Here is a 27,738-nt window from a genome sequence, read left to right as displayed (position 1 = left end):
GTGCAAAGGTGTTAAACAGGCTCACAACTAATCTTAAAGGAAGGAATTGATGATCCTGAACAGTTCATAAGAAATTTAAAAAAATACTCATGAGCAACTCTTTCTACAAACTATCTGAATATCAAGATTCAAAGATTATTGAATGAATGAGTGTGAATGAATGAATGCATGGGAAGTTCTGTTACCTGCATGACAAAAATGAGTGTTTGTTGTAAAACTGTGTGATGATTAATTATGTACTCTAAATAGAACATTGTATTTACAGATATGGCTAACTGTTTTTCTTGAAAAATATAGTTAAATCATTTAACTTTTAAGCTACCGATGGGATATAAACTTCATCTTTTTCTCTTTTTGATTGAAGTAAGTTCGCATAAGCATCAGTAGCATTAAATGATATAGTGATCGTTCATTATTAACAAAGTACATAGATGAAGAGTCTGTGTTTTGTCATACGTTAATGCATAGATTGACTCACTCCACATCTCTTCAGATTCCCCCTCTTCACAGTCTTATGGAACAAGATAGAGAATGGACAACAAGTGCATAACTAATGTCCATAATCATGACAGAAACAAATTAAATGTAATGGCAGAACAACAACTTGTAGACAACAGAAAGGAAATCAATAACTATTTTAATAGTCTAGAATGTTTGAAGTTCAGGTGGAAAAGCTTACATGATGTTAGTCTCGAAGAATATTATCATATCTTTAAAGTCAAGTGGTGAAATGTTGTTTGTGAATAAACTCCCATACTAATTTTTCAAGCTTTAAAAGCATTGTGCACATTGTTATCAGTTTAAATATTAACTCCACTCTATGATGTTGACAGCAGCACATAAGCAGCCAAACGTTGATTGCAAAATGGTTAATTTATAACAAGAATGCTGTTAAAATTGTCCTAATGATGATTTGTGGTGATAATAAGCATACAGACATCTTTGATTCCTGGCTATCTGATAGCAGAGGAAGGCAAAGTTCAAGTCACTTAAATTGAAAATGTTGCCATTTGTTGCAAGTATGGAGAAAATGCAAGTTATAAATCATAAGGAAGCTATTCTGCAGATTGGTATTCAACTTGGTACAATGATAATATTTCTGAGTGAATGAGTAATTGTTTGGGTAAGTCCACAGGAGGAATTACTTAGCCTTTCTGTTATAAATGTAGGAAAAGACAGATTGTTACTTACCATAAAGAATACAGGTTAAGTTGCAGACAGGCATAATTAAGACACTTACATAAAGTCCTACCCCCCCCCCCCCCCCCCCCCCCCGCCTCCTCCCCATCATGGGCCAGGCCACCTGTTAAAACAGCCATGTCATTTACAAGTTCTGCTGCAATCATTGCACAGCTTTTTATATTGGTATGACTACTGACCAGCTGTCCACCAGAACAACAACTACTGCCAAACTGTGGCCAAGTGCAAAGTAGACCACCATGTGGCAAAACATGCAGCTGAACATCATACACTTTATTTCAAAGGCTGCTTCACTGCCTGAGCAATGGAAACTCCACCATCAGCTTTTCTGAACTGTGCTGATGGGAGTTATCCTTACAACACATTCTCTGCTTCAGTAGTCATCCCATCTACCTACCATAATATACTGTCCCCATACTCTTCACCCAACAGTTTCCACCTCCTCTGTCCTATCATTTCCTGCCATTCTTCTCTCCCACCCTATTTGCTGCCCTCTGCCAGTGTGTCCGCCCCTCTTTCCCCATTCCCCTCCTGGTTTCCCCACGTCCCTGCCCCACAATCTCCTGACACTGCACCTTTTGGCATTCTGGTCCCTGCACACTTCACCAGACAGCATTTGTCTCTCTCCCCACCCATACACTACTATCCCTTCCCCTTCTCCGGCTCCTCCAGTTTGCTGCATAGAGGCCCACATGATAGTTGCATTCTGGCCCAAAATGCTGGAGTTTGCAGTCGTGTGCATGAGGTGTGCTTGCTTCTGTGTACGAATGGTGTGTGTGTGTGTGTGTGTGTGTGTGTGTGTGTGTGTGTGTGTGTGTGTCTTCCTGATGAGGGCTGTGGCCAACAGCTTTATGTAAGTCTCTTTTCATTGTGCCTCTCTGCCTCTTAATTTATCTTCCTTATGGTAGGTAGTCTTTTCCTACCTGGAGTTTCCGTTGTTTGACATTCCTGTTACACTCATACTTTACTTCCCAGACAGCTCAATGTTAAACAATTTTTTGAACATATTGTTTTGTTGCGTCAGGTGTCGCTGTTGTCCCTGGCACACCAGGTCCCATAACAAAGCTGGAGGAAGCGAAAGAATTCTGTCTGAAGCATGGACTGCCTATAATTTTCAAAGCTGCCTATGGAGGTGGTGGCCGTGGCATGAGGGTTGTCCGCAAAATGGAGGTATGTAACTGAAGTGGTCTCAATCTTACAGTGTTCTCAAAATCACATTTGAAAATGTGAATAGGTAATGTTGGAGTTGCTAAGTCCCACACTGTGAAAAGAGAAAAAGGTCTAGCGTGTATTAAAAAATAGTGGATTAAATATTTAAACTCATTGTCTACAGTGAGGTTACAAAATTTCTAGACTTGCACAGAATTTAAAAAAAAACTCCAGAAAAGTAATATGTTCATTCACATGGCCATCTTCCATGGCAGTTGTTATAATTATTATTGGTTTTTCTGTCTTAAGCTTACTGTAGGAGAGTTTTTCACCAGATGCATCGCACTTTATAAATAAAAGTAGCTGCTGTGGTCATTCTTCAAATAGAAATACATGAAATGCCATTAAATTTTGGTATGTGTAGAATAAAAACAGTATTTCTGTATAAAATTTAGTGTACAATTTATGTAGTGTTTTTGCTTCTTGCTTACAGTTTCTGAAAACCACTGATTTTTCCTTGGTTGAGGTTGAAAGGACCTCAGATGCACATTCACTTTTGGCAACTTTTACCATTTTTTTGGAACTAACTTTCTCTTATACTGCATTGCCACTTTTTCCCATTTCACCTCACTTTTGTAAAACTTCACGAGAGAAATAGTGCTGCACTTTGTGTTCCACACTCAGCACAGTGTTACATGTGTATTCATTTGTCTTCTGTGTAGGATGTGTGTGTTGTCAACCTGTGCCAGTGTTCAGAATAAGTCGACTGACGTTTTGTTTAGAAACTGCTAAAAGAAGTTCATCACCTACATGCTAATGTTTGTGGGCTTAGATTCAAGCAAAACAGGGAATGGGCATAATGGTCAACTCTCTTAAGGTTCACTTTTCTGTAGTTGATGCTAAGTGACGCATGACGTAGTGTAAACAGCTATCCCACTGTACAGTGGATGACTTGACATGAGTGATTTGGAATGATGAATCACACTGTTTTCTATGGGAAACCAATGGAACGTTTTGGGTTTGACACATAACTAGAGAACATTACCTCCCACCATGTCTGTACATTATGAATTACCTTGAAGAGAACAGTTTATTGACAGTACTGAGTGCTGTTGACAAGGATTTCAAATTAATTCCTTATATCTTGATTTCCAGAAGGCTTTTGACACTGTACCTCATAAGCAGCTTGTAATCAGATGGTGTGCTTATGGAATATTGTCTCACTTATGGGACTGGATTTGTGATCTCCTGTCAGAGGGGTCACATACAGTTCACAGTAATTGGTGGACAGTCATTGAAGGAAAAAAAAAAAAAAAAGGTTATTTCTGGTGTTCCACAAGGTAGTGTTGCAGGCCCTCTGCTGTTCCTTACCTATATAAATGGTTAAGGAGACCACCTGAGCAGCCATCTTAGGTTGTTTGCAGATGATACTGTTGTTTATGATCTAGTAAAGTCATCAGAAGATGAAAACAAATTGCAAAACAATTGAGAAAAGATATCTGTATGGTGTGAAAATTGGCAGTTGATACTAAATAATAAGTGTGAGGTCATCCACATGAGTGCTAAAAGGAATTTGTTAACTTTTGGTTACACGATAAATCAGTCGGCTCTAAAGGCCATAAATTCAATTAAATACCTAGGAATTACAATTACAAACAACTTAAATGAGATGATACAGGATTTAGGCTGGACATCATTAAAACAAAGGTGTTTTTCATTGTGGCGGAATCTTATCACGAAAATTCAATCACCAACTTTCTCCTCTGAATGCAAGAGTGTTTTGTTAACGCCACCCTTTATAGGGAGAAAGCATCATAATTATAAAATAAGGGAAATCAGAGCTTGCACAGAAAGACATAGGTGTTTGTTTTTTCTGTGCACTGTTAGAGATTGGAATACTAGACAAGACAAGTGTTGTGAAGGTTGTCCAATGAACCCCCCTGCCAGGCAGTTATGTTATTTGCAGAGTATCGATGTAAGTGTAGATGTTTAGTGCCAACAGTAAAGTACAGAGGACTTTTATGTGGTTAGGAAGTGGTCCCCTTATTGCTCTTAAGAAAACACTAAATGCAGAAGGATCTGAACGCATTGTATAGAGTATAGTAAAGGAATAGTTCAGAGAAGATGATCAATTACATCAGAATGACAATGAACCCTGTCATAAGGCAGCATCTGTGGGCAATAACATTCCTGAAATGGACTAATCCGCCCAGAGTCCCGAGCTGAACCCAGTGGAATATTTTTGGGATGAATTAAGATGTTGGCTTTGCTGCACATTTCAGTGCCAAACATTAATACCCTCTCTGGTTTCAGCTCTTCGGAAAGAATGGGCTGCCATTCCTGTGCAGAGATTGGCATCTTATTGAAAGTATGCCCAGCAGAATTAAAGCCGACATGAAGGCAAAGGATGGACACACCCTATATAAATGTCCACTGATAGGCAGGCACCCACAAAATTTTAATCCCATAGTGTATAATAAAAAAATTTGGACTTAAAGTATGAAGGGAAACATTCCACATGGGAAAAATATAGTGTCTGTGTGAGTGAGTGAGAGAGTGTGTATACCTGCCCTCCCCCACCCCCCACCCCGTAAGGTACGTCTTTCCACTCCCGGGATTGGAATGACTCCTTACCCTCTCCCTTATAACACACACATCCTTTCGTCTTTCCCTCCCCTTCCCTCTTTCCTGATGAAGCAACCTTGGGTTGCGAAAGCTTGAAATTGTGTGTGTGTGTGTGTGTGTGTGTGTGTGTGTGTGTGTGTGTGTGTGTTTTGTGTTTTTTTATTGTCTCTATCAACATACCAACACTTTCTCGTTTGGTAAGTTACAGCATCTTTATATATGTATATAAAAAAAGAGCTGAATAATACCCAGTATCAAGTAAATTAAATATTCTGTAAATTTCAATTCTTTCTCCATATAGTCATTCATATGCAACATCCGACCAGTTGATTAACTAATAAGCCATTACGTGACGTTTACAATGTGCTGCTGCCTTTTGAAAAGAAACTCCCACAATGCATTGACATCACTGGAATTGTCAGGTATTCACATTGGCGCATGTACACAATTGAGGATTACAAGATTTATTTATTTATTTATTTATTTTTGTCTCTTCATTGCTGTAAAGGATTAGCCCCCAATGGTTGCACAGTTGTTGTCAAAGGTTTTTTATGGTAAATGCTGCTAGTGCTAGCAGTAGAAGCAAGATTAGTTGCTGTCAAATACCTTACTGCAGATATTGCCCAAGCACAAGCCATGGGCTTCTGAAAATCTTGGGTCAAGCGTGCAGGATATTGTAACCATATAATTGTCTTCAATTTGCCATTAGTGGCTCATTATTACTCTTGTTCAGTTGTTCAAAATGCTGGACTTGTCATATGGCCAAAATTTTGAGTAAATAATTTACATTACATTACATTACATATTTTGAAGGCTATTGTCTTGTTGATGTGAACTCTGCCTTCTGTCATTGACTGTTTGTTTCAGTCTGTGTAATGGCCCACCTTTTCCTCTTCTCAAAATCTTCCAAATACTCCTCTCTTCCGCTCTTCCGGAGTCTGCAACTATTAGGATGTCATCGGCAATATCTGAATACATTGTATCCTTTTACTAAATCGGTTTTTATTCCATTTGGCTTCTCCTTTAACATCCTAATAGCTTCCTCAATTAATACATTAAATAAATATGGAGAGAGTGCACACCTTTGTCTAACTTCTTTCCTAATCCTGGCCTCTTTCTCTACCTTATTGACATTCATAAAAGTTGCTAATTCAAAGTGTTTGATACAGTATGCATTGGTCACACAAAAATATGGCTTACTACTGAGGTGGGTGTGCTATGTCGTCACCACCTGTGACATATGTACCATCTGGACCCCGACGTTATTTTGTAAAATAAATAAATATTAATATTTCCTGTAATGTAAAACTGGTATTTTCATTTGGGTGCCATGTTATTTTGTAAACCAAAATTGTCAACATTTTCTATAGTGTAAATTTCATATTTCGTTACTTCTAAAATCTTATCAATAATAAAGTGCTGTGACAGCACTGTAGAAACCTAATAGGCAGCCACATGTGCCTGCACATATGTATGGGGGTCTCCTCCTCCTCGCAGAAGGATTGAAGAGGAAGAAAGAAGGATGAAGGAAAATGACTTGCAAAGTTTAGAAAATGGGGAGGGTTCAGAAAAGTTGCCCAGCACCCTGGGTCAGGGGAGACTTACCAGATGGGATGAGGATGGAAGACTGCACTAGACAAGATTTGGAAACTCTGAGAGCTTAGAGGTGAAAGATGTGTGATAAGCAAGACAAAGTTTACTGATAACTTTGTCCACGACTAATTAAGCTAAGTGCACTGTATGTGGTAGAGGTAGAGGGGGAGGGAAAAATAGTCCGATCAGAAAATAAGATATAGACAACTAAAAGGGAATGAAGAAAGAAATAGTTACTGAGATAAAATGCTGAGACTGAGGAAATTAAAGAAAATAATTAACATAAATTAAGGCCAGGTGGGTGGCAAAACAATGGGCATGTTGCAATGCCAGTACCACCTGTGGAGTTCTCAGAAAGTGGTGTCTGGGAGAAAAGAGTCTAGGTGGCACATAAGGTGAAACAGGCACCAAGGTTGTGACAGTCGTGTGGCAGAGCACGGTGTGCAACAGGGTATTGTGTGTTGCCAGGATACACCTTCTGTCAATACCCGTCCATCCTAACTGATGGCTTGGTGATAGTCTTACCAATGTAGAAGGCCAAACAGTGTTTACATAACAGCTGGTACATGATGAGTTGTTTCACCATTGGCTCTCCCTCAGATATAAGTTACGCCAGTTGCAGGTGCGGTATAAGTGGTGGTAGAGGGGGGGGGGGGGGGGGGTGTTAGGAGGAACTGAAAAGCAATCTAGGTGCCGTGGGCAATATGTTGGACAAGATGGACCTCGTGGACCTTTATATGAGTAAAAGTGTCAGTTGAAAACTATCTGGTAAGAAGATATTGGCATAGAGATGAATATACTCGGTACCAAGAAGTATCAATATGTTTTCAGTGTCTCTACCTTTGAGTCATCTTGACAGGCTGAACACTGTACACCCTCTGCGTTGTTCTGTTTGGAGATGTGGAGGTTAGAGGTCAGCAAACTCTACTGAACTGCATTGAGAATCCTACATTCTGGAGTTATACGCAGCTTGGGTAAAGCCAGGATAGCACCAAACAATCTACAAATTTAATCTTGTAATCTTCCTACTGTACCACAACATACCATATGTATGTCCTCCTTGGTGTTGCAATTTTAATGCTAACTATGTTCATATTTCATTGACAACATTCCAGTGTGTAATTAAAGTTGGAGTAAAAACCTGCTGTGTATGTGATGGCAGTCATTGTTTTAATTTTTACAGGAACTGGAAGAATCGTTTCAACGAGCAACTTCAGAGGCCAAGGCAGCTTTTGGAAATGGGGCCCTGTTCATCGAAAAGTTCATTGAGCGACCGCGACACATTGAAGTGCAGCTGCTCGGTGACCGCGGTGGGAACGTAGTCCACCTGTACGAGAGGGACTGCTCCGTCCAGAGGCGCCACCAGAAGGTGGTGGAGATCGCGCCTGCTCCCAACCTCGATCCCAAAGTTAGTGCAGCCAGGTATCGCTGTTCGTCAGCAGTTCGACGTAGTCCACTAGAAGCGGCAAATTTAAGTGTCGAGAACTTAACAGTCTTGAGCAGATGTGAATAATCAGTTTCAAGAAGCAGTGAACCAATTAGGGAAAAAATGAGGGTTTGCAGACTGTGGCTGAGGAGGACTGAGGTGTGTGTGTTCCTCTCAGAACATTATTCATTCTCATTATTTGTATTAATGCTTTTGACCCTGGGTGCTGATACATTGCTTTAATTAATATATTTTGTTGTAATTGCTGTTTATTTGCATGTACAGTAGATCAGTAGGAAGGAAAGGTACAACAAAAAGTAGCATATGGAAACGTGTTGTGCTATTAAGTTTCCAGGGAAACTAATGAAAGCAATGAGGAACAGGACAGATGCAGGTGATAGTAATAAAACATTATGATCTAATGTTTCATTTAATTACATACATTTCCTCAGAAAAGGTGCTCATAAAGGCCACCATCAACTGCCTTGCATTGTATTTTGCAGCTATTGTAGAAAGCTGCTGTTTTGCCGATCTGAGCTCATTTGTACGGGGCACTGTATTCCATGTATTCTGTTCACTGTTGAGTCGACATTTATCTGCAATGGCATCAATAATACATACAACTCTCATGTGTGGGTGGATGAAAATCTGTACGCTACTCGGGAAACAAGTTTTCAGTCACGTTTCTCAGTGAACGTGTGGTGCGGTGTTAATGATGACCAACTCATTGATCAAGTTGCTTTAGATTATTGTGTTAATGGAGTATGATATCTTGATTTCCTTCAAAATATGTTACCACAATACATGGAGGATATTCCTTTGCCAACACGACTTCCTATGTACTTTCAGTGCAATTGATACCTGTGATTTTCAAAGAGCTTTGTGTAAGATACTGTTAAGAAAGGGCCGTACGGTCGTTTGAAATTTTTTGTTCCGTATCACCACCTCTCAAAGCTTGTACCTCTCCTCGTGGCTCATCCAGCATACTGTTATGGTACTTCGCCAATAACATGAAGAACCAACCACACCTGCATATAGGCTATATTTTGATAATGCCAGCACTCTCAAAGACATTTAGACTGCTTGCACACTGATGATTTGGCCACGACACTCACCCGTGTGGCAGATTCATTCATTTAACTCGCAGTTCCTGTAAGGGTATACACACTGTTGGTTTGACCACACAACCTGCAGTGCATCCGATAGTCCCTGGACATGGCAATTCAGCCACATTTAATCCTTTCACCCGTGGCGATCTAACAGCATGGTTACCGAGGGAGGGGGTAAACAGTTTCCGTCGTACATGGTTGTGCTACATTCGTCATTTGTTAGCAGTTTGTCATCGTTGAATCGTGTGCATTTCGTGTGTCATTTTAAAGTGTTAAGTGCTCTTTTCTGCTGCAAAAATAACTTGCCATTGAGGTAGAATGTCGTCTTCTAATTTGGGATTCAGGAAATGAGGACATGGCAGTAACATCAAAAACATAATGCTTGGGAGGTGGTGTGTGAAACGTTTGTTCCCAACTTCAAAAATAAAGTTGTATCTGTGAAGCAAAATTTGCACACTTGGGCTTCGCAGCGTGGCTCCTCACATGCCAGCTGGAAAAAAAAAAAAAAAAAAAAAAAAAAAATCTTCCACAAAATTTTGTCCGGCGAGTACATCCAGCAGAAAAAGAACATTAAAGAGTGGCAATCTGGCAACAATTTAACCACATATATGGTAACTACCTCTGTCAGCACATATTACTAGTGCTGTACAGTTGGTGCAGTGGATAGAGTTATAGGTTAGCATGCAGAAGGTAAAGGGTTGGGTTGGGTTGGGGCATATGTTTTTTATTTGGTAAATGTAGTCCAGGTGGTACGGTATTTGTCAACAGTGATTGCAGCGGATCCTCTAAAAAAACATTTGCTTTTACATACTACACTCATAGAAATTGAAGATTGGTCAGCTTTGAAAGAAGCCCTTTCCACTTCATGGGCGTGGATTTATTCACACCACTTCATCTACTAGATGTGAAACCACCTCTAGTGGCCTCATAGATTAGTACCATCTATTATTCTTGCCTCATTCAAGTCCATTACATTTTGTTAGGGCCTTACATTACCAGTAGGACTAACAACGTGCTTTGCGGATGATGTCCAAACTCGGTTACTATTTGTATGTGTTATCACCATGGTCCCACTAATTATGCCTTTCAACATTGAGTCTGGTAACTGCATGCTGTTTAATATGTATCTCAATGCATTATTATTATTATTATTATTATTATTATTCTGTTGATGGGATTGTGGAAACATAGTCTGTTACCTTTAGGGAAGCAGTTTAATTTGAAACTGAACATTTCACAATTAGCGGTGTTTGGATGAATTGTGTGAAACAATATTTGTCAGAGGGGTAATGTGCTTTAGGTGGAACAGCGCACAGGACTGACAGCGTGTTTATATTGTATGTGCTGCCCACCAGACAGGGACTAGTTGCAAGTGGAATAATGCGCCCGTGCCAGGCTCCAATGCACATGCATACATGTATTGAGTTTTCTCATTGTAAACCTCTAAACCGTTTTGGCAGACGTATAGCATACACAAATGATGAATATGTGGATATGCTTCCGGTCCTTGGTGCATCTGATAACCGCGCCTCTCATGACTATGCTGTTAGATATCTTCATTGACACTGTCCAGATAAAAATGTTTTTCCCGCACTTGCATCCTGCAGATCATCATCAGCAGATGCAATTCTGTGAATGGTTCCAACAACAACAGGAAGACAATGGTGACTTCGTGAAGACCATAATATAGTAGGATGAAGCAGCATTCACTCATGAGGGTGTCTTCAACATGCACAATGCCCACCATTGTGTGAGGTTAACGTGCAAGTCTCCCACGACCGTGGGTATCAAGTTAGCTTTGGTATCAACGTCTCAGCCGGAATATTGGACAACAGATGTTTGGGACCCTACATGTTGCCTGACCGGTTGACTGCACGTAAGGTATCGTGCAATCCTCTCAAACTATCTGCCTGATGCGTAGAAGGATGTTCCACTATATGTTCATCAGAGGATAGGGTTCCAACATGATGGTGCACCTCCACACTCTGGAATTAATGTGCGACAGTATTTGGACAGAACATTTCCAGGGAAATGGCTCAGACGTGGATGTCCAGTTGTATGGCCACCGCATTTGCCTGACCTAAATCCCCAGGATTTCTTCCTGTGGGAACACCTGAAGGAGTAGGCGTACTCTACTCTGCCGATGAATGTGGAAGTATAGGCAGTGCGTGTTCATGCTGCTCTTTTTACTGTGGATGCAGCTTTGTTGCGAAGGGTGCAGAGCTGTATGACCTGGTGGGTTGCACAATGTTTGGACGTGCAGGGAGGTCACTTAGAGCATCTGTTGTTCTGCGGACAACATAGTCTGTTGTGAAGGTCATGCAGTCATTAATATGGACATCATTATTGTCACTGGTTGCTAATGTGTGACTCTGAGTGCTCGTGTTACGTATAATATAAATGACAAATAGATGTTGTGTTATTGTACTGTGCTATCATCTTTAGCATCTCGAAATTGATATTGTTTTGTAGTTATTCTGTCCTATGAAAAGATATTTGTTTCAACTGCCTGTTTCTTATTTGTCTAACCACGTATTTATGTTCAGCTTTGCAAAATATTGTAAATTTAGGATACATGTGACCTAAGAAACAGTGTATATTACAAAATGAAATATCAGAATGAAATTAGCGATTTAAAAAAAAAAAAAAAATGCGCCCCCGAATCGAACCCTCGACCTCCAGCATGCTAACCCAAAACTCTATCCACTGCACCAACTGTACAGCACAACTAATATGTGCTGACAGAGCTAGTTACCATACATGTGGTTACAGTGTTGCCAGATTGCAACACTTTAAGCTCCTTTTCCAGTCAGATGTACTCGCTGGATGCAATTTTGTGACGCATTCTTTTATTGCTGGCATGTGAGGAGTCACGCTGTGAAGTCAGTGTGTGAATTTCGCCTAACCTTGTATATTTTTTTTTTTTTTGTTACTTATTAGAATGTGTTTTATATCTTGTCTGTTTGCCAATGAACGGCACCCTTAATGCTAACGAAGTACTCCCCAGAGTTATGTCGTACACTCGCAGCATGACGGCTATGTATAGGAGTGTTCCCTTATAAACCAATTATTTCTTAAGTTTCATCTGGCTTGAATCCATCTCTTTCATGAACAGAGTTACGTAGAATGTCACACGCTCTAATTATTACTGCACAAATCTTCCTTCACTGTTAAAAGGCAATGCAATATTCTCCTTTTGCCGGATAGGATCCCAAAAATGTACTCTGTGTAGTGGTGTACACTCAACAACCTATCATAGACATTCTGAAATAGTTAAAGAATTTTGCAATTTTCTTTCACTTCCAAATAAATTGCAAGATAAATGTCCATGTCTCTCAGGCAGTTAACATAGGGTGAGTCTAGTACTGCTGTTGACATCTGTGGCATCTTTTTCTTCTCAATAACAAAGTGAAAACAACACTTCATCATCATCATCATCATCATCATCATCCATTTCATAATTGGCTCGCACAAGCACATGGACCTGTTGACACAGAGATTCTGCTACATGGTTCAGTCACATACCTGACAATTCAACCACGTGGATCAAATGTGTGATAGTCACACATTGCAGTGATTGAACCATGCAACTGAATCATTTTGATGAAGCCGCCAGTGTGAAAGCAGCCTTAAAGCTACTCCTGCAGTCCCCCAGCCCCCTCCCCCGAGGGGAGGAATGTACGAGGGTCACTCCGAAAGGAATGCACACTATTTTTGTAAAAATACAGTTTTCATTCTGCATGTGTGAAAGTTTTACAGTGTGTAGATCCGTCCCACTTGTTTTCAAACTTAGTTAAACTTGTTCCCGTGAGTGGCGCTGTCACAGCATGTCTTCAAGATGGCTGCTACGCTTGATGTTCATCAGAAGCAATGTGCTGTCATAGAATTCCTGTGCTGTGAAAACGAGACAATGTGAAACATCCACAAGAGGGTGAAAAAGATGTATTGAGATGCTGCCGTCGATCACAGTACAGTTAGTCGGTGGGCAAGCAGGTTATGTGATGAAAGTGGTCACAGCAATATTGAGGATTGTCCTTGCAGCGGAAGGCCTTGTACTGCACACACTCCAGACAATGTGCAGAGTGTTAACGAATTGGTGACTGCTGACAGACCCATCACAAAGAACGAATTGTCATGCTATGTTGGGATAGGGGAGGGAAGTGTTTGCAGAAAACTGAAAGTGTTGGTGTTAAAAAAATGTTAGTGCCGGGTGGGTTCCCAGGATGTTGACAGTGGCTCACAAAGAAACAGGAAAAACGGTATGCAACGAACTTTTGGAACAGTACGAGAATGGTGGAGATGAATTTCTTGGAAGAATTGTTGCAGGTAATGGAACATGGCTCCATCATTTTTCACTAGAGACAAAGAGGCAATCAATGGAGTGGCATCATGCAAATTCACCCAAGAAAAAAAATTCAAAACCACACCTTCTGGAAAAGTTATGGCTACGGTGTTTTTCAATTCCAAAGGACTCTTGCTTGTAGACATCATGCCAAGTGGAACCACCATAAATTCTGATGCATATGTGATGACACTGAAGAAACTTCAAGCTCAACTGACTTGTGTTCGACCACATCGGCAAAAGCAGGATGTTTTGCTGTTGCACAACAATGCACGGCCACATGTCAGTCAAAAAACCATGGAAGCAATTACAAAACTAGGATGGACAATGCTGAAACACACACCTTACAGTCCTGACCTGGCTCCATGTGACTATCATCTCTTTGGGAAACTGAAGGACTCTCTTTGTGGAACAAGGTTTGAAGATGATGACTCCCTTGTGCGCGCTGCCAAACAGTGACTCAAACAGGTTGGTCCAGAATTTTACCGTGCAGGTATACAGGCACGCAGGTATACAGGCGCTGGTTCCAAGATGGTGCAAGGCAGTTGAGAGGGATGGAAATTATGTGGAGAAATGAAAATATTGTTCCTAAAGGATGTATCTACACACTGTACAACTTTCAAACATGTAGAATAAAAGATGGATTTTTTTAAAAAAAAGTGTGCATTTCTTTTGGCGTGACCCTTGTACATTCTGTGTGCATTAGTGTAAATCACTTGGTCAATGTTACGATGTTCATCTCAGTATTTGCAAATTGTGTAAATGAGGCAGGACTTTGGAACCAGCCCGATATTCACCTAGACTGCCTGAAAACCACATCCACAGTGGCTGACATACTGGTCCCTATTGTTAATCCAGGACCAGCATGCATCCGTGAGTTGTGGAAGCATGTACTTTAATGTGCTTGACTATCTGGGGGAATTTATAAAACTGCTTCTCATTCGTTTTCTTATTAAATACATTTTGGTTGTACTGTAGGTTGAAAAGTGATTAGGTCCAAACAACATATTTGTTAGTGCTGTTATGATCAGACTAGGTTTAGGATTTCATATCCTATAGTGGCAAGATATACTGTTTACCCCACAAACATCTTCAGCTGGAGTTCCTCAGGTTTTCGACAGTTTATTATTATTTTAAGATAAGGCAAAGCAGAATCGCATCATTTGGATTCAGAGAGCTTCAGTACTAATGGCAGTGTGCTCCATGTCATTCCCATTACAACATACCAATTTAGAAACATGTTATAAGCCATATCCTGTTGCCTATTTTAGCGTTTGGGAGTTTGAGTGAGAGCCGAAGTTTTATATGACATAATGGATGGTATATCTTACTTATTGCAGGTTCGGGATAGGATGACCACTCAGGCTGTGAATTTGGCAAAACATGTTGGCTATGAGAATGCTGGTACTGTTGAGTACCTACTGGATGAACAAGGCAATTTCTACTTCATTGAGGTGAATGCCAGGCTTCAAGTAGAGCACACGGTTACGGAGGAGATTACTGGGTAAGTTATTTTGAGTTCTTGTAATGGTACAGCTGTAAGCAAAGTTGTTAATCTTACAGAATGTTCTTAAAGGTGATCATTTTTTGTTTGTCATATTTTAACCTGCATTATATGTTGTGCTTATTGTTATGCCAGTGGGACAAAGATTTGCTGCAGGGAAATGTAAAGTTGTGTTCGTACTGTATAAGATAGAAGAGGGGAGTACTGGGAGCAGAGAAGTGATATGAAACAACGAAGTGTACTATCTGTTAGTTTTCATAGTGTCGATGGATTAAACGATGGCACAAGTGGCCAGAGAAATCGGATGCAGGATGACAGCTACAGTGTTTGCTGCCAGTTTGTGAAGCATACTAATCCAAACTTAACAAGGAATTGTTAAGGCAGGCTCTGCAGTCAAGAAGCAGGGCACAGTGAACCAGGTACATATCAAATGCATAACACTGTACACAGAAATATAAATAGCTGTTGAGGGGCGTAGACAGTCCAGGTTACATAGCACGTGAATACAGACATTCCAATCGATGAGCTAGAGAGAGAACCAAACAATGTTTGCAAAAGTTTATCTTAGCATTTGATGATGCACAGAATGCTTGGGCTGTGCTGGGACATAGGACTTCAGATGTCTTGAAGAGCTCCTGGTACAAATGTCATTTAACGCTTGTGACAGCTTGTGTTAGCTGGTTTCTGGGAGCATGGCTTTCCTTTTGCACTGCTGCTGGCAGGAGCTGGTTTGTGCTGTGGAGGCATACTAGTCCGCATGTCCGCATTACAGCCATTGCCAATGCTGCATCCATGGCAATGGCTGCACATGCTAAGCAAGCGCGTGGTCAGAACTGGGGGCCAGGTGGGCATTAGGAGGTGACATCATAGGTTTGATTTTTTTTTTTTGGGGAGGGGGGGGAGTACATGAAGGATGAAGTACAGAAATAATTACATGTGTTGGAAGAAGCTTCACAAGAGTATGGCATAAAATATAATGCAAACAAGTGAAAGATAGTGGTTTCAACAAGGAAATCTTTCTGCAGTAGCTCTTGAAGTACCACAGAAGATACGTTGTCAAGATCTTCGTGAATTTTAAATAACTGTGATTTTGATTAATTCACTTGTCTTTTAGAATATTAATTTGGTAACTGGTGAATAATTGTCAACTGCTCATTATAAATATCCAGTTGTACTGAAATAATCAATTTTTGAAAGTATGAGTGCATAGATTTAAAAAAAATTTAAAAATTTAAAAACTCTACTCCCAAGTGGCAGCAGGAGAAACACCTGTTCGGGTTATGGAAATATCCAAGCTTTAAGAACCAGAGGCTTCTCCTCCTGGCATAAGGTTTGAAAGGAAGGGAAAGGAAGAGAAAGGAAGAGAAATGGAGGAAAAGGGCTGGTGGGATTTTGGAAACAGAGATAGTTAAGGAAAAGATTCCCAGAACCCTGGGTCAGGGTAAGTCTCCCCTGACCCAGGATTCTGGGTGACTTTTCCATAACTCTCCCAATTTCCTAAACCTCGCCAGTTCATCTTCCTCATTCCTTTCCCTTCAAACCTTCTGCAGAAGAAGAAGAAGAAGAAGAAGAAGAAGAAGAAGAAGAAGAAAATTGTGCTAAAAGCTTGCACATTTCCATAAGCTTTCAGTACAGCTGCTGAAAATATAATATAATGTAACATTTCATATAAATCAACTGTAATCAGCATTAACTTTAGAACAAAATGCTTTGATTTTGTTTCAATGTTTTGAAGTACATGTGTATGCTATGATTGTCTATGAATCCATGACACCTGGTGGTCAAGGAAGGTAGGATTCGGTTATGATTGTGGATGGGGCCGTAATCAGTTACTATTGGTTGGCTTTTCTTTAATCACACACAATTTCTTTAAAATCAACAACAAATTAAAATAATGGCAATAATTAAGAATTGTTTCACAGCTAAAGGCCTTAAAGGCAATAAATTAAGAATTGTTTAAGTTGTTGCAACTTACAAACTACAGTTGTTAAAATATTGAAAACAAATCACCAAGGTCTTAAGGTTAACTGCTAAAATAAAATTGCCACATTAGAATTTTAAGACAAGTAGCAACAGTCACGGCTTAAGGCCTTTAACGCCAAGAATGGCAATTATTAAAAAAAAATTTAACAAACATACTGTCAAACACAAGGCAGTAGCAAAAGTTAATTTAAAAGACAGGCAACTGATCACCAAACAGGCGAGACAAATAATGGAGACTTGGTAATACAATAATAAAATAATATCACAATAATAAAACACAAGGGCTAGTCACAGTCGGTGCTCCAGGAATCGACCTCTGAGTAGGTCAGGCCAAAAACATTTTCGCGAGCGATGAGAAAGAGAGGCAAGAGTTGCAGTCACTTCACAAGATGGAAACTCAGACTAGTGGCAGTCTAACAAATGACCATTGATAATTTGCTGAAGCTACCTAACATCCGATAACCAATGTAACGATGGAACACCATGCCAAAGCTGGAACTGGCGGTCAGAACTATGTCCTCAGAATGCTGTGTTTAGAACATCCAAAAGGAGAAAGGAACAACTATTGCCAGAGTAGAAGAAACACCAACCGACCTACAAATCAAGGAAACTTGTCAAAAGTACACGCCTTACCGGACAGCAGCGGCAAGGCAACAAAACGTACGCTGTCTTTACCTACACTAACCTACAGGGCAGGTCACTGGGGCCTTAGCGCCCACCAGGCAGGAAAAATACTGCTGGTTGAACTTAAACAAATAGTAACACACAGAATGCAGCAGTGAGTAACAAGAAGTTGAGGAAAGCTAATTAGATCAGTCTTCCCCAAGCACTCCACTCGCTGCCCTTCGTCTTGGCGGCACTGTGAGCAGCAACACGAACCCAAGTCACTGGAGAGTCAAAAGATCTCACAATGGTGGAGATTTCACTGCTAGGTTAAAAATCCACTCAACTTAAAAGCTTGTTGGATCCGGTTGACGACTAGGTCGTGTACCCTCGCGACCACAGCCCTTCCATCCGGCAGTGCATGCGTGCCGCCAGCGGTCCCGGTGTGTTCTCGCACTGCCCTCTTGGCTCCTCCAGAGTCCCCAACCGAACTGCTCATGAACACGACCTGGAAGAAGAATGAAGTCACCCCAAAGATAGGGCCACAATTAGTACATATCGATAATGCCGCTGCTGCCACTAACGGACAGGCAATGCTTGTGAAACCAAATGTTGCCAGTCAACACAAGGAGAATACAAACAACCACAATCATGTCAACTAAACGATACAGTCTGGCCTCCAACAGAGGACAGAAACCTACAACAGCACCAATGCGAGGCACAGCACGGCTCAGTCCATTTCCTCACATAGTCTAGAATGTAGAGCATGATGACACCATATCAAAATGCAGTAATGCTTGCCAGAAAAAGGCATTTCTAGAAAGATTCTGAGACAAATAGAACAACTTGGCGGTAAAAAGTGGATTATTAGTACTTTTATTGCTCATTTATACTAATATTAGTTTGTTTGATACAATAATTTCCCATACAGGGATACCTAGGACTGGCAAACAGCCTTCTTCAGAAAAGAAAAAACACACACACACACACACACACACACACACACACACACACACACACACACACACACATTCCCCTCCCATCTGCTTCATCTGGGCCTCTTCAGCCCAGCATGCCAACTTCGGTGATGTTGACCGGCTGCTCTCTGATGGTTACATTCACACTTATGTCCATGTGAGACCCACCAACCCAAATAGTTACCTACATTTTGACAGCTGCCATCCCTCCCGTACAATCTGGCCATGTGTAGACACCATGTCTACAATGAAAGTCTCACAAAGGCTTTCACAAGTGGTCACTACCCCTGGACCTAGCCCTTGTACTGATTCCCCATGCCATATCCACACACACAACCAATCCTCCTCCCACCCACAAGAACATGCTACAAAGAAGTGCCCCATTCATCACCAAATACCACTGCAGACTGTAACAACTGAACCACATTCTTCATTAGGGCTTTGTCTATTTGTCATGCCCTGAAATGAGGGACATGCTACCCGAGATTCTTGACAACCCTCCTAAAGACAAAGTCGTGTTCCATTGCCCACCCAGCCTCAACAACATTCTAATCCATCCCTATGACAGTCCGATTTCCAACCCATTGTTGCAGGGATTATATACCTGTGGAAGACCCAGGTGCAAGACTGTCCAATCCACCCACCTAGCACGTCCTATTAGAGTCCTGTCACAGGTTTATCTTCCCCCATCAGAGGCCGGGCCACCTGTGAAAGCAGCCATGTCTTATACCAGCTTTGTCGCAACTATTGGACAGCTTTTTATGTCAGCATGAATACGAACCAGCTGTCCACCAGGATGAATGACCACCTCCAAACTGTGGCCAAGAGCGAAGTAACCAGCCTGTGACAAGTCATGCAACTGAACATACCATGCTTGATTTCAATGGCTGCTTCACAACCTGGTCAATCTGGATCCTCCCTTCCACCACCAGCTTTTCTGAACTGTGAACATCAGAGTTTTCCTTAAAACACATTCTCTGCTCATGAAGTTATCCTGGCCTCAACCTATGGTAACCTACTGTCCCCACAGCCCGTAACAGACAGGTTCTGCCCCCTCTGTCCTATCGCTTCCTCCCTTTTCACACCCCCTCATCCTCATTTAGTGCCACCTACTGCCACTGCACTTGCCTGTCCTTTGCCCTTTCCTGCTCCTCTCCTCTCCTTTTCCTGCTCCTATCATTTTTCCAGCCCACACCCTACCTTCCAACACTGCACCTGGCAGTCTAGTCTGGACACCATCTAGTACCTGCACACCCCGCCAGACAGGACTTTTGTCTCCTGCCATCCCTACACTGCTCATTAGACTGACCTTCAATCAGTTTTTACATGGTTAAGATGTACTGACAAGTACACACTGAACTGCTCCTTCCAGTAACAAATATGACAGAATAAATGTGATAATGTACCACTCTTTCGCATATTAGTGGTTGGTAAAACACACACACATTTAAAAGGACAAAGAGTTTCACTGCAGCCAGGATAATAATGAAAGCTCTAAAACTACTTCGAAATTTAGTTTTTTTTTAAAAGTGATTTTATGTGCTACCCATTGTACATCTGCAATTGAGAAGATGTTTCTTGGATATTTTTGCTTATGGTTTCTCATATACATTAAAATTAATATCAAATAATTATCAAAAAATGTTCCTCATGCTATTTAATTACTGACAAATATCCATTTTCCCAGAATTGATCTTGTCCAGTCGCAAATCCGTATTGCTGAAGGGATGACTCTTCCAGAGCTGGGAATGTCTCAGGATAAGATTCACCCCCAGGGCTGTGCAATCCAGTGCCGTGTAACCACGGAGGACCCTGCTAAGAACTTCCAACCCGACACGGGGCGTATTGAGGCAAGTAAAATATGACGATGGTTCAGAGATGTATTTAGACATATAACAACCATGTAAATTTGATAAAACTCATTTAACAAAATATTGATTTTCATTCTCCCATTATCCTTTTGTGTAGATGGAAGAAAAGCCTTACATGCTGTCACAAATGATAAAAGTTCATGAGTAGGTATAATTTTCCATGAACAACATTATGTTTGCCCTTCACACATTTTACACTAAAGACAAACAGATCATAAACTTAGTAAAGACCACATTTTATCAGATAATAAAGAAATTGTACAGAATGTTATTTGTCGTAGAGTTGTTTTCAGTTAAATGTTCATAGACTTTTAAGATTTAGAGTAAAAACACAAACATATATCAGGCAGAAAGTCAGAAATGTGAATTACGACAGTTTAAGCATGTAATTCCTATTGATTTATATATTGAAATAACATACAGATTGATTTTACCACTACGAACTGCTTGAGAAGTTGTTTAAATTTTGTTGATTTGTTGACAGCAGATTTAATTTTGAAAGGGAGAGCATTTGAATTCTTTCATGCTGGTGTGTTTCACATCTTTCTGCACCATTTTAACGTTCTTCTGGACACATTTTAGGCCAAGCTATGTCCTTGTTTTATTGTTTTTCTGAGAAAATTGCCAACATAGCCATAAACAGTACTACATCTGCAATGAGTTGTCCTGTGCAGTGCTTCATATTTGTGGACAGACTCTGCTGTTTTCTGTTCCTCCTCCATTGTTGCAGCAGTGATCCGCCCATTGCAACTTATATTGTGGCGGTTGGAGGAATGGGCTGCAAAGGTGGGATGTCAGTTTTCTGCAGATAAGGGACCTGACTTGCTTATGAGGGGCACCATCCTACATTTTAGAGACTCAGTGAGGTTTCTGGGCCTCATTTTTGACTCCAAATTGTCATGGTTGCCACACTTAAGAGACCTGAAAGCCGACCTTTGGGAGAGGTCAGGCTACATTTGCTCCAGTTTTATAGGGATCAGTGAGGCCGCCTTATTTGAAGGTCATTGGTGCTGTCCACCATGAGGGGATTTGCATGGTAATGGGTGCTTATAGGACAGAGTCCCATACTCAGTTTCTCTGCTGAGGCTGGGGAAATGCCGCTTACCATCCGGCGGCAGCTCCTCATGGTGCGTCAGACACGTAAGTTCCTCGCAGCTCCGACTTCGCTCGCGTACCATACTATTACTCGTCTGCCTCTGGAATACCGTTCTCTGACCGTCCACAAGCCGCAGTGTCACTTGGGATTCACATTTAGTGTGTGCTGGAGTGTTGATCAAGCACGACCACAAATCCGGGATTTAACCATCTGCCCCTCTGAACTTCAGATTTAGAGGGTACTGGAGCAGACGAGATGTTCTTCCAGTGCTAAATTTCTTGTCTGTTCAGATTCTCTGAGTGCCCTTCATGCTCTGAAATGTTTATACCAAGCAGATAAAGTAGTGCAGAATATGCCCTCCTCCAGCTACGATGACTGGGGAAGGAGGTGTCTTTCTGCTGGCTACCAGGGCATATGCGAAGTGTGGGGAATGTAGGGGCAGATCCAGCAGCTAAGGAGGTGATTTTCATGTATTTCAGTGTGTCATCCCTCTGCTTGCTATAATCTCGGTATTGAGCTTGAGATTCTTGTGCCAATGGGATGGTGATTGGCTGGAAGTGACAGACAATAAGCTCCATCTAGTAAAGCCCACAATACAGACGTGGCATACCTCCTCCCATCCACATTGACTGGATGAGGTCCTCCTTAGCCATCTTTGCGTAGGCCACAGTCCTATGATGCAGGACTTCTTGCTCGGGTGAGAGGACCCTCGAGTGTGTGGTGCATGTGGCTACAGAACACTGTGGGTCGGGTCACATTTTATTGGATTGTGTTTTATATTCCAAACATTGGACTGCAGCACATTTGGTGATGTGTCTTTCAAATTATGTTCAAACGAATGTGGTTAAAATTTTAAAGTTTTGTGAATCATCCAGCATTTTTCCCAAGATTTTAGGGAGATGGTTTTGATGCATTAATAGGGTAACTAGCTCACCTATTTTTTGTAACTAGTCAGCCAGTGATATTTGCCCATGCCTTTCTTTTACCTCCCTTGTCATTTTAACTTCATCTATAGCGACTTTTACTCTTTCTGTTCTTTTAGAGCATGTGAGATAGTGATTGTGTGGTCGATTTGAGTGCATGAGTGTGCAACAATTTCAGAGATTTTAGTCACATTCGTTTGTTTTAATAAGTGTAATGATGCTGATGACCTAGCCTTTGAGCACCCGTAAACTCCACCTGCACATGCTAGCACGCACCTATGCACACGCGCCAGTTCCCGCGTGTGCACCATGCCCACATGTACACACCCCCGTGTGTGCGCACACACAAAAGCTGACAAATTGTACAGAAACTGTTTTTTTGCAAATCAAAAACACCAATTAGTATATTTATTTGCTTATTGACACAATTCCTAGTTTTCTAAAGAGGTTTCCACATAAGTACCTGGGGTACATTAACTCTGCGCGTGACACACTTTAGACCATTGGAAAAGTTTTGTTGCCTGTGGCTGGTTCTCCCGGAATATAATTAAGGTTAAGTACTACTGAAGAATCAAGGGGTCAAAACCTAACTACTGTGAGTATCGACTACCCATGAAAGCTCAAACACCTGAACTACATTGAAATTTTTTTGCGGTTGCGACAGAATCTTGAAGCAGAGTACTGTTAATCAAACAATTGCCGACAAGTAAGGTCAGTAGCTTATACAAAATAAGTAAGACTCCTTCACGTATGTTGTTACAAACCCATACTAATCTCATTGCACCAGCTGTCGATGGGCCTTAAAATAATTATATTATTTCATTGAAAAAATCTGTAATCACTCGTATATCATAGTAGATAAGAGAACTTTACAGGTTAGCTATGTGGCAAAATATTCTTTGCGTTGCATGTTTCATTTGCCAAAGATTCATTTTGGTGTCTTGAACCATTGATCACATATGATGGACATTATGAATATTTCACTTCCACTGTATCATTTGCACATACCATCAAAGGTGAATGCATTATGTACAATCCATTTTCTCGAGATTGGAGATAGAGATCTTGTCTCAGGTTTAAAGAAAAATTCAGTATGTTACATCCATTTGCCTGCAGCAATGTATGATGTTTCATGTACCAAATGCAATGTCATAGGACCCCTATTTTTTATTGTAAACTGTTCGAATTTCTTGCAGTATCTTACTTAATGTAGAAATTTAACCATAGCTATGACCGTTAACAATATAATTGGCATTTAATCATGAAATTGACAAATGAGGCTTTGAGTTGCTTGAAAATCAATTTAAAATCATTTAAGAGAAGTTGTGGAGCAACATGTATGCGTACACTTTCATTCCCACAGTGTACCATAGTGGGCAGAGAATGTTCCATTCATAATGTGATGGAACCGAAAGCAAACTGAGGTAGTCACTCTATGGGAACAGAGGAATGGACTTGCCTAGTGCTGAGAATGAGAGTGCTTTTCTGCACATGGGGCAAGTAACTTTGCACGAGCTCTATGCGTTGGTCAGTTGTTGTTAAAGGTGAGGAATGGAAAGTCCAAGCACGGAGCCCTGTGGGACTCCATAGCAACAGCACCCCAGTTGGATGATACATTTTGTCCATCTGTGCTGTTCAACAGAATCTTCTGCCTTATATCTCTCAGAAAGGACTTAAATCCATATCCAAGCTGATCCTAATGTGTGTGTATATTTTGTAAGTGCATGTATCCTCTCTTATCTTCCAGTCTTCAAGCAAAGTGTGCAGTTAAAAAAAGCCTTCTTGAATAGGTCAGTGAAGATCATAAATTAGAGCACATTGGGTGTGTCTGAAAGATTTTTGCCTCCTAGCGTGATCTGTTTATACCTGGTGCTTGTCTGTCTTCATTGGTTACACAAAAATAGCTCCATTACTAGGAACATGTGGCACATCAGCTCAGGCTGCCAGCACTAACTAGCTTGAACTAACAAAATTTTATTGGAGGCTGATTTAATTCCTTGTTTACCATGAAAAGATTGTAAAGTTAACTTTGCTTGCAACCAGGTGTTCCGGAGTGGAGAAGGTATGGGCATTCGTCTGGATGGGGCGTCTGCCTTTGCCGGAGCCATCATTTCACCTTACTACGATTCCCTCCTTGTGAAAGTCATCTCGCATGCCCATGACCTGCAGTCATCTTCAGCTAAGATGAACAGAGCTCTGAGAGAATTCCGTGTGCGAGGAGTCAAGGTAAGAGCTTATTTTTAGGAGTAGGTCAGAATTTCTGAGTATGCTCCCCTCTCCGCCTCCCTTTTTCCTGTTGGAATACCTACAACATCTACATAAAAATTCATCAAATAAATGTAAATTAACAGATATATAACTGTCAGTTTTATGAAAAATACATGACTTCTTATTTTTGATTACATTGGATTGCCCCAAAAATCCAGTTTTCTTTGCAAATGTGAATTCTCAATTATTGATCTTTTTATAAAGATATTTTAAATTAAAAATACACATTAATTTTTTTCATTCTTATGTATTTTACACTTCATGGAAATGTTCATGGAATTTGGACCTTTGCTTGAAATTTTACAACTGCCACAAACTTAACCCGGGCATTCTACCACACCAACGTGCAACTGTTGGAAAACACAACTGTGCTATGCCATAGGGTATTGAGGACACTCAGAAAACTTCAAAGTCAATTTTGTCGAGATTTTTGAAAGTTGCAATGAACTGCTTGGGCACAATGAGTTCCAAATTTCACTACTTAAAAAAAAATCTGATTGCTTTGTGGTCTCCTTGCTCATTATAAGTACTAGGCTAACAAAAGCACAATGATTTAGTAGTATCCTGCTAGATACCTCATCATATCCATGAGAGTCCTTAACCTTTGTAATTTAATTATTAACTCAATGTCTCCGTTGCCAGTATCAAAGGTGTATTTCTGATTGGAGCTTGGAAAGTCATTTTCTAAGAGTGTTATATGATTCCCTGTAGAAACAAAGTTCTTATTCAGTTCACTTGTTATATTCATAAAGTGATTGTTAAATATTGTACATACATCTGACTTAACCAGTAACAAAAATGTCTTTACTACATATTGACAACATTATTTAACTGCATGGATAAAAAAAATCTACTCATCAAGCGGCAGTAGAACACACACAAAGGCTGTTGTAATTGGCAAGCTTTTGGAGCCAGTAGCTTCTTCTTCAGCCAGAAGGGTTGAAGGGGAAGGAAGAAGGGTGAAGGAAAAGGACTGGAGACTTCTAGGGAAAGTGACAGATTTCGGGAAATTTATCCAGAGCCGCACATTAGGGGAGACTTACCATATGGGATGATAAGGAAAGACCGTACAGTTGTCTCCGCTGACCCGTGATTCTGGGTGACTTTCCCGAAAACTACCCCTTTCCCTAGACATTTCCAGTCCTTTCCTTCACCCTTCTTCCTTCCCATTGGCTCTAAAAGCTTGCCAATAATAAGTCTTTTACATGTGTGTTCTGCCACCGCTTGACTTCACATCCTCAAACTTGTGTCGTTGGCAAGACATTTCGTTAATGACTGACCATATAGTTTTAATATATCATACAATTAGCTATTCTGTTTGCATACCACCTGCCTTTTGGCTTTCAAATGACATTTTAAGCACCTTGCAATACTGTTTGTAATGGACTACTGCAGTTCAGGTGTTCCTATCCTTAATGTTTTGATGTAATTCCCACTTTGTTCTACATGATAACCTTGTATTAGTGAGCTTTCTTGGTTGCCTGTTAGTGCCAGTTTTGTTCTACATGATAACCTTGTATTAGTGAGCTTTCTTGGTTGCCTGTTAGTGCCAGTACTCCATTTTAAGTGTCCCAATCAAAAGCACCTTTCAAAGAGCATGACAAATGTTTTGAGGAAAGCATTATATTTATCGTCTGTTATCTGCACGATATATTTCCTGCCGCCGTTACTCTTCGGGCTGAAAATGGTCTCTGTTGCCAATAGATTAATAAGTGTGTACCATATACCATACTTTTCTACATCCAAAATATGGTCACATTTCAACTATTACTAACCAGTACTCAGTTCTTTATAGAATCAGACTCCCATGTATAAAACAGCTCCAATTATCTGATTACTTTACAAATAAGTTACTGTTTTGAGCTATTTTTTCCTGCATCTAAATGTTTGACATCATACCTCCTAAACTATGTGTCATACAGTGACCGAGCGAGGTGGCACAGTTGTTAGCACACTGGACTCACATTCGGTAGGACGACGGCTCAGATCTGAGTCCTGCCATCCCGATTCAGGTTTTCTGTTATTTCCCTATATCGTTTCAGGCAAATGCCATGATGGTTCCTTTGAAAGGACACAGCTGATTTCCTTCCCCATCCTTCCCTAATTCGAGCTTCTGCTCCATCTCTATGACATCTCTATTGGCGGGATGTTAAATGCTAATCTCCTCCTCATCCTCCTTCTCCTCTCATACAATGATAAAATTTACAGGTACATTCAGTGGTATGTGAAGATCCTGTCTGCAAAATGTGTAAGAAAGAGGTAATAAATTAAAATGTCACCCCTGATGCTGAAGTTTCACTGTGTGCTAAAGTCAAAACTAGTTCCCTGGCGTCATGTCTTGTATTATATAGCATCACTAGATCGTGGAGGACAACAGGCAGTGGACCATGGATGTAGCAATGTGTACAATGGCTCAACTCCTAGAAACTCTCCGATCAGCTGAGTTGCTTCTCACCTTCCCCGTACATGGCTTGGATCTAGAAACCTGTGTGGGGTGTCAGCAGTCTCCACTAATCTGCTCCTTGCAACTTAAGTGTTTTCGGGACATCTAATCCAAGAATGCAGAATTTTAAGACTTTCATAGCCACTTGTTGACATATTGCTTGTTGACTCCTGTCTCTGGTTCTTTGGCTGACATTTGTTTAATGATTTTCCTGACATTCACCAGTGCAAGTGGCTCACCTTAAGGTTCATTATCAAACACCTGCTGAAGAACTGAGAAAAGCCAACAGGTAATTAAACTAATTCAACAGATTGACCTAGCCGTACCACCTGCAGGAGTGCAGCTAGTAAGAAAACTCAGGAGTTGACTCAAATGTATCAGAACGAGGCATGCAAGATACAAAGAACTCATTTATAAAAGGGACCACACACAGCCCTCAGTGTGACACGCAAAATGGAGCAATCATTAGACCACATTATCTGTGAATGTCCTAAAAGATGATTTCGAGAATACTGGAGCAACTTTATAAAAGGCTTCTCCAAAGGCTTTTACATGGTTAAGGCCCTTGGATATAGAACTACGATGGAGCTGTTCAGTTAATAGTGTCTGGTTGTTCAGTTGCTGTA

At 40.7% G+C, this 27,738-nt stretch overlaps 1 protein-coding gene across 5 annotated transcripts in view; it reads left to right on the top strand.

Annotated features, from left to right (window-relative positions):
• The window catches only part of LOC124551337 (pyruvate carboxylase, mitochondrial), a 428,917-nt gene that overhangs the window by 348,737 nt on the left and 52,442 nt on the right, over positions 1-27,738 (top strand). For all 5 annotated transcript variants that reach the window (XM_047126360.1, XM_047126362.1, XM_047126363.1 and 2 more), the window contains 5 exons: positions 2,225-2,370; positions 7,751-7,975; positions 14,785-14,948; positions 20,199-20,361; positions 24,445-24,627. In XM_047126360.1, the coding sequence (XP_046982316.1) occupies positions 2,225-2,370; positions 7,751-7,975; positions 14,785-14,948; positions 20,199-20,361; positions 24,445-24,627 (881 nt within the window). The remainder of the gene's footprint in view (positions 1-2,224; positions 2,371-7,750; positions 7,976-14,784; positions 14,949-20,198; positions 20,362-24,444; positions 24,628-27,738) is intronic.

Source organism: Schistocerca americana, chromosome 9 (genome assembly GCF_021461395.2).
Source record: "Schistocerca americana isolate TAMUIC-IGC-003095 chromosome 9, iqSchAmer2.1, whole genome shotgun sequence".
In the NCBI taxonomy this organism is placed as follows: Eukaryota; Metazoa; Arthropoda; class Insecta; order Orthoptera; family Acrididae; genus Schistocerca; species Schistocerca americana.
This window is presented reverse-complemented; position numbering and strand designations above follow the sequence as displayed.